The sequence below is a fragment of the Kickxella alabastrina genome (assembly GCF_025024165.1).
Source record: "Kickxella alabastrina strain RSA 675 chromosome Unknown BX661scaffold_7, whole genome shotgun sequence".
NCBI lineage: Eukaryota > Fungi > Kickxellomycota > Kickxellomycetes > Kickxellales > Kickxellaceae > Kickxella > Kickxella alabastrina.
The window spans coordinates 538,505-554,404 of record NW_026251478.1 but is presented as its reverse complement, the minus strand read 5'-3'; the positions used below and the strand labels follow the sequence as shown (position 1 = coordinate 554,404).

Here is a 15,900-nt window from a genome sequence, read left to right as displayed (position 1 = left end):
AGGTAAACATGATTTTCTCAATTAAAAAGTTATGATTGGCTGAAAAAATAGAAGGGCATTTTGTGCTCAGGTGACTACATTGATTTGATTCCGCAAAATTGGCTGCGATCAGCCTTCATTCGAGATCGGGATTCTCAGTGGACTGATCTAGCAGAGCAGATCGGCGCTCGTCATTGAGCCGCTTCCGGATCAGCTGGGAGTAGCGCGTCAGAGTCATCTTGAACGACTCCATCTCGCTGACTGTCGCCTTCAGTGCGCGCTCAATGTCAGCCTCCGTGGTGCCAGGCCCGCGCATCTGCAGTATGCGGTTGTATACGGCGGAGATGCGGCTCCAGTTCTGGCGGCGCTTGCTCTCCATCTTTCCGCGCCACTGTGAGCCATGGACAGAGTCATAGCTTCTGCAGAGTTCCTTGTAATCGTACAGCTGGCGCAGCGAGTCGAATTGACCGATTGAAGGTATCTGTTCGGGAACGCCGACCTCGACATCATCCAGGACATGCGGCGCTTCGTGGCAGCGGCAGCGCCAGGGCCGCGGTTCGGAGAAATGGATGCGCTGGAGTGGCTAAGCGAGGTCACGCTCGTGTCCAAGTCAATAGCACCAGTGCTCGATATATCCTGGTTAGATAATCCACTGCTATCATCTTCATCCTGGTCTTCATCTTGGTCTTCATCTGGGTCTTGCTCTTGCTTCTGCTCGAGCATCGATGACGACTTGAATATTTGATTGGTGTTTAAAGTCGACGCGAGGGTCGCTGCCGTTGCCAAATGTGACATTGATGGATGCCTGGACTGGGTCTGCGACTGTGACTGCAGCTCCTCAAATGTGTCGGGCCGCGATGAGCGCCACGAGCGCTGACGAACATGCTTGTCCTGACCAGACACCATAGCTGACGTGCCTGACAAAATAGTCAAAGATGGCGCCGTGTGGGATGACAACGACTGCGATACGCCGCGATGGGCATGATGGGTGTACTCAGCGGGATCATTGTGGGTGGGTGAATGGCAGAGTTCGTCGAGGGGCCAATGAACTGGTGGATGCTGTCCATTTGCGCAGATGTTACTACAGGAGCCGTAGCGACAGATGACATAGCAGCGGTGCACTGCATCACCTGCTGAGAGATAATATTGTCCAAAGCGGTGGTGTTGCTATTGTTACTATTGTTTGTGTCCCTAAAGCCCGGCCCAAGTACGGGAACCCCCTTATTTGCGCTAGGGCCTGCTGCAGTGAGATGGACGACGAGGATACGAGCGGAAGCGCTGCTGGTTCTGATGGTCCATGTACAGCGCCGAGTTTATGCGTCGCTGTAACTGCTCGTGCTGCTGCGCGGCTTGCAGTGCCTGGAATGTGGGATGGTGCTGCTGGAAGGTCAGCGGCTGGAACGGCTGGTGCAAGAACGTAGGCTGAGTTGAGTGGCGTGGACAAGTTAACCTGGGGCTGATGCTGATGTGGCTGCTCAACATGGGCCAAATCCAAAGTTGGGGCGTCGACTTGCATTTGCATTTGCATCTGGGATTGAGGCTGAGGCTGAGCCACTGCTACTGTCAGTGCCCGCGCCCTGGCACGCACCTGGCTCTGTGAAGCCACGCCATCCTGGTTTCGCGGCTCATCCACAGCCAGCGCAACTGCGACTGGAGACTCTGACACCAATCCGACGTATTGTTTGACTGGCGACCCGCACAACTAGACCCGCGTGTACGCTTCCTAGGTGCCTCTGTATCGAGCGCGTGGTGCAGCTGCTCGGCATACCGGATATTCATCTCTAGCAGGCTGTTGACTTTGGCCCTCAGATCTCGGACCTCGGCGTTGGTCTTGGCCAAGTACTCCCAGAGAAGGAGTTCGCGTGAAGTGGCGTTGGGATCTGGATGTGGGACTGCGGGGTTGAACGCGAGCATGGTGATGCTGGCAAGGATGTCGTCATTGGCTCCATTTCCGCTGCAGTTGATGCTGAAGACAGGGCCGATTTGGGGCTGCTGTGGCTGCTTCCAGCTGTCCGGACAAGTGACATTGCTGTTCTGGGCGTTATGAGCGGTATTTTTTTCTTGTGTGGTTTGTGTTGTGCAAAAGAGCCAGACAATCGGAGAAAATAATTGTAAATAGTGCAGGTATTTTGCCGAGCAGATAATATTGCGTTTATCAAGGTTTTGTTCTCCGACTCTGTTTCACTCGTTTGGCGATTGATGGGTGCGTTACACTCAGTAACAAACACTAATAAATAGGCTTTTCGTAAACAAACAACGATAATAAAGTTAAAAAGAGAATGGAGCGAAGCGAACTAAAATAAAATAATTTTTGTTGTTTTTTGTGCTTGCTCCGCAGTGTCAATTAAAATTTTTGCTAGTCGCACTATTTCAACAGCAGGCGTGGGTATGATGTGTGTGGGTGTGTCAGCTCTGCGCTGCGCTGCGAGAAAATAAAAAAGAGTGGGGAAAGGCAAAGAGAACAACAGGAAATGAATATATGAAAACTTTTAAACAGCCGATGGAGATGTCGTAGTGGTAGTGGTATTGGAGGGGCAGGTGTAAAAAAGGAACAGGAAAAATTGGTGCATGCAAGTGGGCATGCAGGAAAAATTAGAATAGAGACAGAGAGTGCACACAGACCAAGGAATGGTGGGCTCTATTTATATAGTCGTTTTATGAGAATTCATAGTTCTAACGGAACAATTGTTTGTCACGTCCAAAAATCAATTGCTGCAGAAGAGGCATTAAAACGGTGCCGTACGCGCATCCGATTCCATTGTCTTAAACCCATTGTTAAATGGTTGCAATATGCAGCGTGTTTCACCTTGCTTACACAACCAACTGCCGGCTCGGGAACATGGGCCAGAGATATACCGAGGTATAGCGCATATTTTCGGGTGTAGGCCGTCGGATAGCGGAGGCATGAGCCAAAGTACAAAACAAATTAATGAAATCAATTATTGGGAAATATACAATTGCGGGCGGCACGCACGCAGCCTAAGCCTCAATGACGTGGAGGCCGATGAGACGCCAGGCCTTCGTAACCTCATCCATGCTCAGCTGCACGCGCTCCTGCTCAGCCGTCAGCACGCAGTCCTTGTCGGCAGGCGCAGAAGCGCGGCCGAGTACGGACAATGTCATGCGCATTACCTCGGGCACCGCGATGACACTGCCGCTGTCTTCGTCCGAGTCTAGCACAATGTCCTCGGGATCAGCGACGAGCGTCAGCCGAAAGCCAGACGCCCGCACACGCTGCTGGATCTGCGCCACGGATGCAGCGGTCGCTGATGCGTAGTGAAGATGCGCCGCAGCAGCCGCTCGGGCGTGGCGAGCCGCACGTGTGCCGCATGCTCCTCGTGCGGCCCGCTTTGCGGACCCGTCAGCATTGAACCGCGTAGGCGGCGTACCTGGTCAACAGCATCCAGGCGACGCTGGCGCAGGTCAAGCGTCAGGTCGCGCAGCAGCGGCGCGTCCCATGCCGGCAGACGCAGCACCAGCGCCGTCATGTTGTCGTCAGAGCCCAGCCGCTCAGCCACGTCAACCAGGCGACGCGCGGCGACAGCCGGGGTGGAGCAGCCCTTGACAACATCGACAATCTCCTGGTCGGTCAGCACCCCTGTCAGCCCGTCCGACACAATGACCACAAACGCCGAGTCCCCGCCCAACTCAAAGTGGCGGATCTCGGGCTCAGCCACAACGCCGAAGCGCTTGACCTGCCAGTCGCCAAACGCGCGCGTATTGGCCACGCGGGCCATGGCGCGCTCTTCGCCAAACGAGTCGCGCGAGAAAAACGCGCCGTGGCGCTGCAGCCGCTCGCGCTCCTCACGCATGCTCGGGTTGTGCGGCGAGCTCAGCGCCTCGGCCAGCCCACCGGAAGAGTCGGCGCGGCACAGCAGCGCCTTGGAGTCGCCGACGCTGGCCACGGCCATATGCAGCTGGCTCTCGCGCGCCCAGAACGGCAGGCCCTCGGGATCCCACAGCAGTGCCGTGCATGCTGTTGACCCCTGTCCATCGCTCCACCGTGTGTTGCGCACTGCGCCATCGGCCGCCAGGAATGCAAGCGTCAGTCGCTCATCGATGCTCAGGAAGCTGGGCGCCTCGTAGCGCTGCACGGCCGCCTCCAGCCGCTCCAGTGCTGCCGGCGTGTAGTTGGCCCAGTCCATGCCATACTGCCGCACCGTTGCCAGCACCGAGCTTAGGTCGCCGACCGTGGCCTCTTCGATGTGCTGCGTCAGCGCGTGTGTGAGGTAGTCTGAGCATGAGTCGCCGCCGTGTCTACAAAAATCAATCCCGATTAGATTAGCGAATGCTCTCGCTCACAACCATAACCCACAGCCACAATCACACTCGCAATCACAGTTGCGTACTCACCCGTCATACACGCCCACGTACATCACCTGCGCGCTGGTGCTGTCGCGGCGGTCCGCCACCATGCCCGGAATTCGCAGCGGCCGAAACTCGAAGCGGTCCTGGTTGTATGCCCGCGTGCCGCGCGAGCTGGTCACGCCCACCAGCTGCGGACTCTTGCGCACGTCGACACGCACTGTGCCTTCCTCTGTGTAAGCCACGTAGTACGGATACGGCCGCTCGCCCGGCTGCTCCGAAAGCTTCGCCGACGTTGCCTCTGCTGCTGCTGCTGACGCTGGCGCTGATGCTGTGTGCGCAAACGCGCAGTTGCGAATTGAATGTGCGCCATGTTGAAAGCGCTGTAGTGACGCCGGGCCCACCTGCTTCCCTAGTAGCAACGCTCGAACTGCCATTGTTGGTATGTGCGATTCCTAAGGGTGTTAAAATGCGTAAATGAAGGATAAAAGAAATAAAATGCTAAGAATGGGAATGTAAAAAAAAGGTAGTGAGCAATTGCAATTGCTGCTCCGAAAAAAGCAGTTTTCTATGCATGGGTGCTTCCCCCCCAACTTTTATAAATGGCAGCGGCATCTGTGCGACCTCCTCTCGCACAGCAGTGGCCTTTGCTTTTTGGCCTTGAGCGCCTCTTTTGGGCCTTTGTCTTATTTCCTGCTTGCAGTATCGATCGGCAACGGCTTTGGCTTCCATCGCGCCCAGACTTTTGCTGCGAGAAACACGGAGGTCCGCCGATACTTACTGGCATTGAGCCCCTTTGCATATTAGTGTCCGCTTTGGTCATACTGACATAGCATAACATGACGCTAAGCGTGTCGCAATGGTGCATGGATGTCGCACGAGATCTGGTGAAGCACATCTGTCATTGATAACCAGTGATCGATGATTTGATCTCCCCGCTCAGCACTTGGCGAATACGCACACGAAACGCGTCAATCCGCGCAACACAAGCCTCGAAAAAAAATCGGTTCCTTTTATCTGTTTTCGTTAATTCCATTTTTCTTTGCTCCATTTAATTGCACGCGCCAATCCGACAATTTCCGCTACAAAATGACCACTCCGAATCCGAAGCGCAAGAGGCTAATTGAAAAGTCGCTGCCACCAAAGATTGAGGCGTACATTCCCGAGTCGCGTCTCTACATGCAACTGCAGGCGCTGGAGCGCAAACTCGACACCAAAATCGTGCGCAAGCGCCTGGAAGTGCAGGAGGCCCTTGGGAAGCCCGTTTACAAAAAGCGCATTCTTCGAATCTTTGTTTCCAATTTGGCCGCTAACCAGTCTGCCGTTCCCAATGACGACTCGGACATGGGTGACCTACTGCAGCGCGAGGCCGATGCGCCTTCATGGACACTGCGCGTAGAGGGTCGTCTGGTGGACCCGCCGGGCACGACATGGAAGACGCGCCCGCCGCCACACAAGTTTAGCGAGTTCCTAAACTCAATGGTGGTCGAGCTGGACCGCAACACTGAGCTTTTCGGCGACAACACAGTGCAGTGGCGCCGCGCAGCCGCCGAGAACGACGTTGACGGCTTTGAGATTAAGCGTCGCGGCGACGAGGACGTGCGAGCAAAGATTATGTTGGACATTCGCACGGCCACGGACCGCTTCAAGGTCAATAGCCCGCTGCTGCGGGAGTTGCTGGACATCCGCGGCAACATCTCCAAATCTGCCTTCATCATGAAGCTGTGGCAGTACATTAAGCTCAACGACCTGCAGGATGCCGAGGACCCTGACTTGATACGCTGCGACGCCGGTCTGGCGCAGGCATTCAACTCACACGTCATTTCCTTCACTGCCATCCCGCAGATGCTGCACGCGTTCATGTCGCGCCCCGACCCACTGGTCATTGAGTACACGGTGCGCGTACACGAGGGCGACTTCCACATGGCACAGTACGCGTTTGATGTTGAGGTCGAGGTCGAGGAGGTCTCGCGCCAGGGCGCTGGCCCGCTGGCCAACGTACAGGCGCGCAACCGTGAGCTGGCCCAGATCGACGCACAGCTGGCCCAGAAAATGCAAGAAATACACAACGCCCGCACGAAGCGCGACTTTTTACGCAATTTCTCCGAAGACCCCGTCGCCTTCATCCACCGCTGGATGACAACCAGACCAAGGACCTCGAGGTTATTTTGGGCGACAGACGCCACGGCCTTGAAGCTGCACTTAGCGCCATCATGGCTGCCGACAGCTCTTCCAACGAGATGACCGACGAGCGCCGCCAGGCTATGGAGCACGAGGCATCCAAGTGGCTCAAGGAGAGCGCTTTGTACGATGAGCCCTGGGCTGACGAGGCCGTATTCCACTACCTGTCTGCCAAGACCCAGGAGCGCATGCAGCAGCTTCTGCAACAACAACAGCATCAGCAGCAGCAACAGCTCCTACAGCAACAGCAACAACAACAGCAGCAGCAGATGCAAATGCAGATGCCTCACCATCAGCAGCAGCAACAGCAGCAGCAACTACATCACCAGCAAATGCCCAATGGGCAGATGCAGAACGGGGCGTAACTATTGTAACATTTTCATATTTACCAATTCATCTTTCCACTAAATTTAATAACAGAGAAGTGGCACCATTTCTTTCTTCCTTCCTTTCTCCTTCTATCCCCTCTTCACTACTAATCATGCACATAAATCCACACCTATTAACGCTGCTCCTTTTGGATGGCCGAATCCCAGTTGCAAGCATTGCCACCCCCATTCTTGATGCCACAGCTCAAGTTGCAACTGGCTGTGGCTCCTCCTGTGGATGATGCGGCTTCTTTACTTAAAGAAACAGCGCCTGAAACCAGAGGCGCTTTCCGAACAGAGATATTGCGCAAGCTAAACATACACATCACCTTCAACTGCTTCAGCGAGGATTGGGGGTTGTTGCTCGGTTCACGCAATCAGTGACAAAAGACAATTGGGACAAATATGCGCAGAAATTGGCCTGTGTCTATTGTCTGCTATCAAACGAGCAAGAGCCAAGCGACGCAGAATTGGGGATGTACCTCAGTAGCCAAATATTTTTTCTCACACATTTTAATCTTCCGGTGGTGTTAACGCCTCATTTATTCTCGCAATTGTTTCTGAACCCATTCTCAATTAGAAATCTGAGTAATAAGCAAGTGAAGCGAGGGGTGATGGTGACTTCTCACATATTCATTAATTTTTATTTTGTTAAGGCACTTTAGCTTGCAGCAATACAGCCTCCAGATTGACCTTCTACACCTGTCCGAGTTGGAGGGTTTGCGAGTAAATAATTTGTGTTTGAAAAGATTACTGTTGTTTTATATTGAAATTTCTCATGGGACACTCCCAGAACACACGCGGAAAACAATGATGCAGCTATAATTTATTTGATGTTCTTGTTATATACAAATATGATTTAATTTAGATGTTGATTCACTTGTTTCAAAGTAGAAATATTGCCGAAAAACGAGCTTTGTTTTTGCCTTGTGCTATTGTTTAGACAAGAGGCAAGCTGCGCTGACGGCTTAGATAAAGACGACACAATTATAGTCAGAAATCAACATTTCGATCTTGTAGTCCCCCCGCGCATGGTTTTATTTTGGCGGCTGTCAGAAATTACAAAACTATTTTTTGGGCCTAGATCGCAAGAGGCAACCCAAACCAAAGTCGGAGTGAGAAGCACAAACGTACAGCACAGACCCAAGTGAAACACGCATATTTTGTTGACGGCGCTCAAACAGTGTCATTCTTGTATGTATGTTTTTTGTTATTACTTTTTCCTAAACCGATAAACGGACAAGCCTTATTTCAGTGTTTGGGTACACACGTGATCCTACCACTTTAATGCGCGCCTTTCCAGCCACAGGGTTATGCCTCTACTAAACTACTAAAATCTATGGTGCTAAATTAAGAGAAAAATAATACCGCCACATATCTATTGTCAGCGCCGCTGCTGATTCTGCTGCTGATTCTGCTTCTGACGCTGCTGCCAAAGCTAAAAGCTGCTTGACAGCGGTGTTTTTATAAAAGAAAATCGCAACCACGAGACACATTGCAGCGCAGTGCGTTTGGTCGTGTGCGCTACACCAAAATTCCTCGTCAGTGTTGTGGCATTCCTGCTGCACTACCACCAGAGCAATTATAAAGCCTGCGGGATTCCTTGGCATCTTACCGCCACCACATATACAAACAAAAAAGCATGGGGGATTGGGGGAGCGGGTGAACGTGAGACGACACTAATGCGATAATCGGCGGACGAATCTCAGTGTACAGCGCACTTAAAAAAATGCACGCTGAGTAATTGCAGGTTTGGCACTGATAGGAAGGCAAACACAATGGGTGGATTTTTGGGCCCAATAATCCTTTGGCCTATTTTTCATACAGCTGGTAATCCGACACCATTTTTATCCAATTTTTGCTTTTTTAATATTTCTTTTTCAGTTTGCTTTCATAATTTTATTTTATTTTATTTGTATCTCTTTACCGCTGAACTGTACTTATTTCTACCGCCTGCGCTAGTGTGTGCCATCTTTTCTCTCCTATACACCAGCCAGCTGCGCTTTAGACTTATTTTATACTGTACTCACGTTATCGTATTCTCAGCCTCAGGCTCAGCTTTACTGTAAACCGCACTTTTTGGGATTTTGTTTTCTGAACTAGCGACGCGCTCAACGCTTGGTTGTTTGTTCGAGGTCACCATTCGCCTTGTCCACATATCGCGTGCAGACAAGCCCACACGTGCTGACTCAAAAAGAGCCCGGAATTCAGACTTGCCGCTACTGCTAGCCGCACACCTTTGCTGCGTTTTACAAAAAAAGGAGTGCAAAATTTGACGCCAACAGCTTTGAGGTTTTGAAGCAGACACTAGAGCGTGCTAACGCGCAGACCGGGATATCTATTAATATACTTTCTTCATCTCCCCCCTCTCGATAAGGTATGTTCTGGGTTTGCACTGTTCCTATTTTATTTATCTCGTGCTCGCGCAACCTGCTTCCTAGACTGAGCGCCAGCTCGGACTGGCCCAGCCCAGTCCAGCGAGCGCCTTGTGTTTACATATTGTCTTGGACTTTGTCTTTGTCCACACATCTCCCCCTATTGCGTCGCTTACATGCAATGCACCGAAACACATTCAGCTGTATCTTTGGCTTTCTCCCCACTTTTCGACAAGCAAAATCCCTTGTTCTTTTGCTTTGCAAAGATACGCGCACGCGCTTTGCTTGGGAAGGCAGGTTCCGCCCCTCCGAGATATTTCCGCCGGGCACAGCTACTATGTAAAATAAACGATGGGCAGCCAGATTAAAACTAGTTTTTTTTCTCAGAAACCCTTCCAAAAATTATTTTGGTCACAATCAACCGAATGCCATCATATTTCCGCACTCCTCAACGATCACCTCCATCTGCTGTATCTGCTTGGAAAATTATCACTCTGCGCAACAAGGGAAAATGGAACAGACCGCAATATCCTACACTATTCTTTGTGCGTGTAGGAGTGAGCGCACGACAATTGTTTAATGGCATGTCTGCTTCTTATGCGAGCCACAGCTGTCGAGTAAACATTTTAATACTAACATATCTTTTGTCACTTTTATTTTTGCGTATTGCTGTTTCTGACATACACCCCTCTGCGCTCTTTTCTCCTTTTCTTGTTAGCTCGATTGCAATATTTCCTCAATAGCCCGACGTAGCCTGTTTGCTTACTGCGTTTATTTTTGGAGACCGCGGCTACTGCTTGTTCTCCCTTGCCGAATCCACAAAATAGGAGAAGCTCCCCACACCACCACCACCACCACCACCACTGCCAGCAGCACCGGAATTGGTGAGTGTGACGATGAGTAGCAGCGCCTCAAATAGCGGCCCTCGCCTGCCGCTTTACAAGCGGTTATTCAAGCGCACAGCAAGCAAAACATCCGACACTGTAGACGAAGCCGGAGTGCGCATGGCGGCATCAAATCTGCCTCCGCGCAAGATATACGCTAACATGGACATACCCGAGGCGATGTTTCTAAACACGCAGAGCATTTCAGCACCAACGCCATCACCACATCGCAGTACACACTTCTCGACTTTTTGCCGAAAAATCTGTCGCGACAGTTTGGGCGTGTGGCCAACATTTATTTCCTGACGCTGACCATTCTACAGATGATCAGCTATTTTGCTGTTGGCAGCCGCTTCTTGGCCGTCGTGCCTATTATTCTCGTGCTGGCCATCACTGCATCAAAGACGCCTTCGAGGACTGGCGGAGACACATCTCAGACAAGCAGTTCAACAATACACCCACGCGCCTCGTGCGCAACCTTCGCAACTTCAACACAGTATGGCAGGACAGGCAGGCCGAGGTGGCAAAGAGCAGCCGCTTGCTCGCCTGGCGCATCCGCTTGGCGCGCCGCATGAAGCGCAAAACTGGTACAATCAGGTCCCGCACGACTGGGAGGAGTCACGGAACCCGGTCGACCGTCCAAGCCACCGGTGCTAGATGAAGAGTCAAAGTGGCGGAACGTGCGAGTCGGCGACTTTATCATCCTCAAGACAGGCGACCCTGCGCCATCAGATATGCTGTTGCTGGCCACCTCGGCGACGACGGCGGGTGCTACGTTGAGACCAAGAACCTCGACGGCGAAACAAACCTAAAGCCCCGCGCGTCCCTGGCAGAGACTGCCGGCGTGGGCGATGCCGAAGGATGTGGCCGTCTGCGCGCCTTGATTGAAGTCGACCCGCCCAGCTCCAACATGTCCAAGCTTAACGGTTCAATTCGCATATTCTCGATGCCGACGGCGCCAGAGGGCGAGAATTCCACGCCGTCGACTCGCTGGGTGCCGGCGTAGACCGCTACTTGCAGAGCCCGTCCTCTCCATCCCCGTTCAATTCAATTGGGGGCGCGCCCCCTGGAATGGGCCACCGCCGCCAGATGAGCAGCATTAGTAGTCCGCTCGGCGACAACAACTTCGAGATGCGCATGCTTGGCCCCAAGCAGACTGCACCCTTTCGCCAGTCCCCACTCGCACAACTAAAATCCAAGCCGGCGCTCGTCTCGCACTTTAACGCTGACGACCAGCCCCCTCTGATCCGTCGCAGGCCATGGCCATGGAAACGCTAGAGCCTAAATTAGCTTCCGATGGTGTCGCCACTACAACCAGCGAGTAAGTGTTACACATGAACATGATGACATATCATGGCATGTTTATTTATTTGTTTGTCTGTTTGTTTGTTTATACCAATTGCATGATATGCAACCGCGAATTCTTGTCATGCCTAGCGACAGTCTGGGCTCATTTGTTTGCGTTTGTGTTTTCTTCTTCTTCCATATATACCTCCATTCTTGCTAAATTATCCGACCCTCACAATTGCACCTTTTTTCCCGTACTCTGTAGCAACGTCATTGTGCTCGGCAAGTCGCTGCCCAATGATGTCAACTATGGATCCGACCCGCTGGTGGCCCCATTCTCGATCAGCAACGTCGTCCTCCGCGGAATGACTGTGCGCAACACAGACTGGATTGTCGGAATTGTGCTGTACACGGGAGACCAGACCAAGATTGTTCTGAACTCGGGCCCCCCACCGTACAAGCGCAGCCGCATCGAGCGCACAATGAACGTCCAGGTCTCGATGAGCTTTAGCTTTGTGTTTGTCACATCATTCATCGTGGCGCTCGTTGGCGGGCTCAAGTACGCAAACCCCGACCAGCGGTACAGTATGTATGTTGACACCACAATGGAGAAGGGTCTGTACGGTTTTGCACTGTTCTGGTCGGCCATGATCATGTTGCAAAATATCATCCCCATTGCGCTGTACGTCAGTATCGAGTTTGTCAAGGGCTGGCATGCCTACTGGATTTACCAAGACATTAATATGTACTACGAGCCGACGGATCAGCGCTGTATTGCAAACAACTGGAACATCTCAGACGACTTGGGCCAGGTGTCGTACATATTCAGCGACAAGACAGGCACTCTAACGCGCAACGTCATGGACTTCCGAATGTGCTCGATCAACGGCACGATATATGGCCGGCAGCTTCCGGGCGACGAGCTAGACGTAGTCAAGGGACGCATTGCACAGGAGGAGGTCGATCGCAACAATCCCCCAGAGGGCGGCGCTAACCCGTTCTTTATGGAAATTCAGGACGACGACAGCGATGAGGGAAACTTTGGGCGCGCCCGCATCAGCACAAACACCAGCATTGGCAGCACTGGCACCAACCAGTACGAGCACAGCCCGCTGATATCCACCGCCGACGCGTCCCTGGGGCGCTTCGACGTGACTCGGACCCCCCAGCACCAACCCCTGCACCCATTGCTGCGAACCGCTCACGCGCGCGCACCATTCAGCAGCTTACCGAAGAGGAGGCCAAGTCAAAGTCCAAGCAAATGATCGCCAGCTACTTAACCGCCATGCGCAATGTCTTTGACCCCAAATATGTTGAGATTGGCGACGAGACAACGGGCGAGGGCGGAGCGTACACGTTTGTCGACCCGCAGCTGTTCTACGACATGAAGCCCGAAGTGGCGCCAGTCGGCAGGGTGCGCGCGGTAGACATAAACAACGAGACAGGGATGCCGATTGCACCGCACATGGTCCGGCGCTTGGCTCGCACCGGTCCATCAGCAATGGCTTTGACGTTGACCCGCTACGCCAGCGCGACATGGTTGACCTGTTCCTGACCGAGCTGGCCACCTGCCACTCGGTCGTGGTAGAGAAGAACTTCCAGAAGCACATTGTCAACAACGACGACGATGACAAGTCGACGATCCGCCGGCTGACACGCATCCTTCACAACCGCACAGGGTCCAAACGCATCACCGACATGGTTCGCCACAAGCGTCATCGCAGCAAGCACCACGGCCGCACAGACTCTGTCGCCACAAACGCCAGCAACATCGAGGGCCTCGAGTGGGCCCCGTCGTCCGAGGGCAGGCCGGCGTCGCCATCTATGCTGCCCACCAGCACACCACGTCGTCTGTCAGCGCTACTGACAATCATATGAGCCTGACAATGCCGGTGCGCGGGTCGAATTTGCAAACGATCGACAGGAGCTATGCCTCGTTGGCAGACAGCACCAACAGCCCGGCGTCGGCCAACTTCAACATGGGCACACTGAGCGAGGAGCCAGAATTAATGGATCTTTCTCTCGGTCTGCCTCCGGATCCGGCGCCGAGTCGCCACCCACTCAGGATATGAGCAAGCTCGCGTACAGCGCCGAGTCGCCGATGAGGGTGCTCTGGTGCGCGCCGCCAAGAACTTTGGGTACACGTTCCTCGGTCGCGTCAAAAACACGATTTACTTGGATATTCGCGGGCAACGCACGCAGTACGAGGTTCTTGACACGATCGACTTCAACTCCACGCGCAAGCGCATGACGTCCATAATGCGGCGCCCAGCGCCCCACAACGACATCATTCTGTTTTCAAAGGGCGCGGACAACGTGATGATCGAGCGCCTGAGCAAACTGCCCTCCAGCAGCGAGCCACCTGCCCCATTCGAGTCGCGAGACGAGATCAACTTTGAGCGGATCATGCGCGAGCGCACCTTCAACCAGATTGATGAGTTGCCAATGCCGGCCTGCGCACACTGGTGCTGTGCTATCGCAAGCTGTCGGAGAACGAGTGGGTGAAGTGGTCCGCGCGTTACCAACTGCGCTGGGCTCGGTCGAAAGCGACCGCGAAGAGCAGATTGCCATTATCTGCGAGGAGATGGAGAGGGACCTCCGCATTGTTGGCGCGACTGCCATCGAGGACAAGCTGCAAGAGCTTGTGCCTGACACCATCGCCTCGCTTCGCGCGGCCGGAATCAAGATTGGGTGCTAACTGGCGACAAAATGGAGACCGCCATTAACATTGGCTTTGCAGCCAACCTTCTCACCAAGGATATGGAGCTGTGGACCATCAACAGCTCCTCGGGCACCGACAAAATCTTGTCGCGCTTTAAGCTGATCGGGCGCATTATGCTTGGGACAGCCGCCAACACGTTGCGCAAGACGCGGCTGCGGGTCGAAGGGTGCGACTGCCGCCAAGATGTCGCGCACCAGCAACATTAACCTGGACTCTGAAGATGCGCGTGTCCTGGGCAGCGTATCGTACAAGATCGGTCGCGCCAAGAAGTTCCTTCACATTGGCCACACGCTGCGCATGAAGAGCCACCAGCGCCAGCGCGGCAATCTCAACAGTGACAGGAGCAGCCCCGCCCCAGAAGCACTAATAGAGGACAGCCCCGAGTTTAGCAGCCTTGGCCCATCGCCGAGGTCGCAAATGCGTCTGATATGACTGAAACCAGAGGCGGAGGGCGGCATGCCGCCTTCCCGCAGATCCAGGATGAAGATATCTCGCCCGATGAGGTGCGCCAATCGATAGAATACCTGCGCCGGAATAGCACATTCAACGAGGAGGGCCAGGCGCTGGGCGCTGACAGCGACACAAAAGCGGCGTATCAACCACTCAACGCGCTGGTCATCGACGGTGCTGCGCTCAGCATCCTGATGAGTGACCCCGAGTGCCGCGCGCTGCTGCTTGAAATCGCGCCGTTGTTCAAGTCGGTCGTCTGCTGCCGTGCGAGCCCACTGCAAAAGGCTGAGGTGGTCAAGCTGATCAAAGATGGCCTCAAACTAGTCACCCTGGCCATCGGCGACGGAGCCAACGATGTAAGCATGATCCAGACGGCCGACATTGGCGTGGCCATTTCCGGCGAGGAGGGTCTGCAGGCCGCCATGGCATCCGACTATACGGTCGGCCGCTTCCACTTTTTGCAGAACCTGCTGCTCGTGCACGGCCTGTTCGACTACCTGCGCATGAGCGAAATGATCCTGAGCTTCTTCTACAAGAATGTCATTTGGGCCATGGTCCCCTTCTGGTACAGCATCTACTGCGCGTTCTCGGCCAATGTCTTCTACGACCTGTCGTACATTCAGCTCTACAATGTGATCTTCACCGTCGCACCCGTTATCATCCTCGGTTGCCTCGACAAGCCCTTCAACTACAAGACCGCAATGACCTACGTTGCCGTTTATTCTGACGGCATACACAACCGCTACTTCCCGTGGTGGCGGTACTTTATGTACGTTCTCGATGGCATCTACCAGTCTGTTGTCATCTTCTTCACGTTCTATCTGTTCACCTACACGTCAGACGTGCAAAACACGAACGGCCGGACGTGGGGCCGCTCGATCTGAGCACTGGGCCGACGGTCGCCGTGGTGATCGCCGCCAGCCTGTGTGTAGGATTCAACTCATGGCAGTGGAATTGGCTGATGGGTGTCGCTCTTGCGTTCTCGGTAATTGTCTGCATTTTGTACATTGTTATCTCGTCGGCCGTGCGCTACTACTCGCTCGAGGGCGTCTCCACCTCTGTCATGTCGACACTCGTCTTCTGGTTCGGCGTCGGCATTTCTGTTGTCGTCGCACTACTGCCTCGCTACACAGTGCGCAGCTGGCAGAAGATGAACCGCCCCCGCGACCTGGACATTGTCCGTGAGATCAAGGTGCTCCACCGCCCATGGTACGGCCAGGTCTTTGTCGAACCCGAGTCTCCAGTTGATGTCCTGGCGAAGGGCACCTCCAAGCACAACCGCACGCGTCTGCCCAAGAGCAAGTCAAAATAGATGACGCGTTTGGTGTGCGCCCCGCAGGTTGGGCCGT

At 53.8% G+C, this 15,900-nt stretch overlaps 5 protein-coding genes across 5 annotated transcripts; 2 read left to right on the top strand and 3 right to left on the bottom strand.

Annotated features, from left to right (window-relative positions):
• Positions 1 to 115: 115 nt before the first annotated feature.
• On the bottom strand, positions 116 to 1,893 carry BX661DRAFT_170172 (uncharacterized protein; the record flags this gene model as incomplete). Its single annotated transcript, XM_051533591.1, is given in 4 exon segments — positions 116 to 562; positions 577 to 1,146; positions 1,283 to 1,681; positions 1,798 to 1,893. 4 exon segments carry the CDS (start codon positions 1,891 to 1,893, stop codon positions 116 to 118), a joined length of 1,512 nt encoding a protein of 503 aa, XP_051392825.1.
• Positions 1,894 to 3,344: 1,451 nt separating this feature from the next.
• On the bottom strand, positions 3,345 to 4,397 carry BX661DRAFT_135692 (phosphatase 2C-like domain-containing protein; the record flags this gene model as incomplete). Its single annotated transcript, XM_051532661.1, has 2 exons — positions 3,345 to 4,236; positions 4,333 to 4,397. Coding segments are annotated over 2 exons (957 nt in total), but the record flags the coding sequence as incomplete, so codon positions are not given.
• Positions 4,398 to 5,373: 976 nt separating this feature from the next.
• Positions 5,374 to 6,528, top strand: BX661DRAFT_141995 (uncharacterized protein; the record flags this gene model as incomplete). Its single annotated transcript, XM_051532914.1, has 1 exon — positions 5,374 to 6,528. The coding sequence occupies one exon, from the start codon at positions 5,374 to 5,376 to the stop codon at positions 6,526 to 6,528; it is 1,155 nt and encodes a 384-aa protein (XP_051392823.1).
• A 175-nt stretch (positions 6,529 to 6,703) lies between these two features.
• Positions 6,704 to 7,201, bottom strand: BX661DRAFT_180423 (uncharacterized protein). The gene has a single exon (XM_051535469.1). It carries the CDS (start codon positions 7,157 to 7,159, stop codon positions 6,968 to 6,970), a length of 192 nt encoding a protein of 63 aa, XP_051392822.1. The 5' UTR covers positions 7,160 to 7,201; the 3' UTR covers positions 6,704 to 6,967.
• A 2,903-nt stretch (positions 7,202 to 10,104) lies between these two features.
• BX661DRAFT_197526 (uncharacterized protein) lies at positions 10,105 to 15,863 on the top strand (the record flags this gene model as incomplete). The annotated part of the gene is made up of 17 exons (XM_051538135.1): positions 10,105 to 10,274; positions 10,301 to 10,472; positions 10,508 to 10,679; positions 10,711 to 10,762; positions 10,825 to 11,018; positions 11,057 to 11,301; positions 11,349 to 11,413; positions 11,645 to 12,530; positions 12,602 to 12,847; positions 12,910 to 13,193; positions 13,238 to 13,428; positions 13,475 to 13,849; positions 13,887 to 14,023; positions 14,095 to 14,259; positions 14,285 to 14,522; positions 14,552 to 15,386; positions 15,437 to 15,863. 17 exons carry the CDS (start codon positions 10,105 to 10,107, stop codon positions 15,861 to 15,863), a joined length of 4,854 nt encoding a protein of 1,617 aa, XP_051392821.1.
• Positions 15,864 to 15,900: the final 37 nt, after the last annotated feature.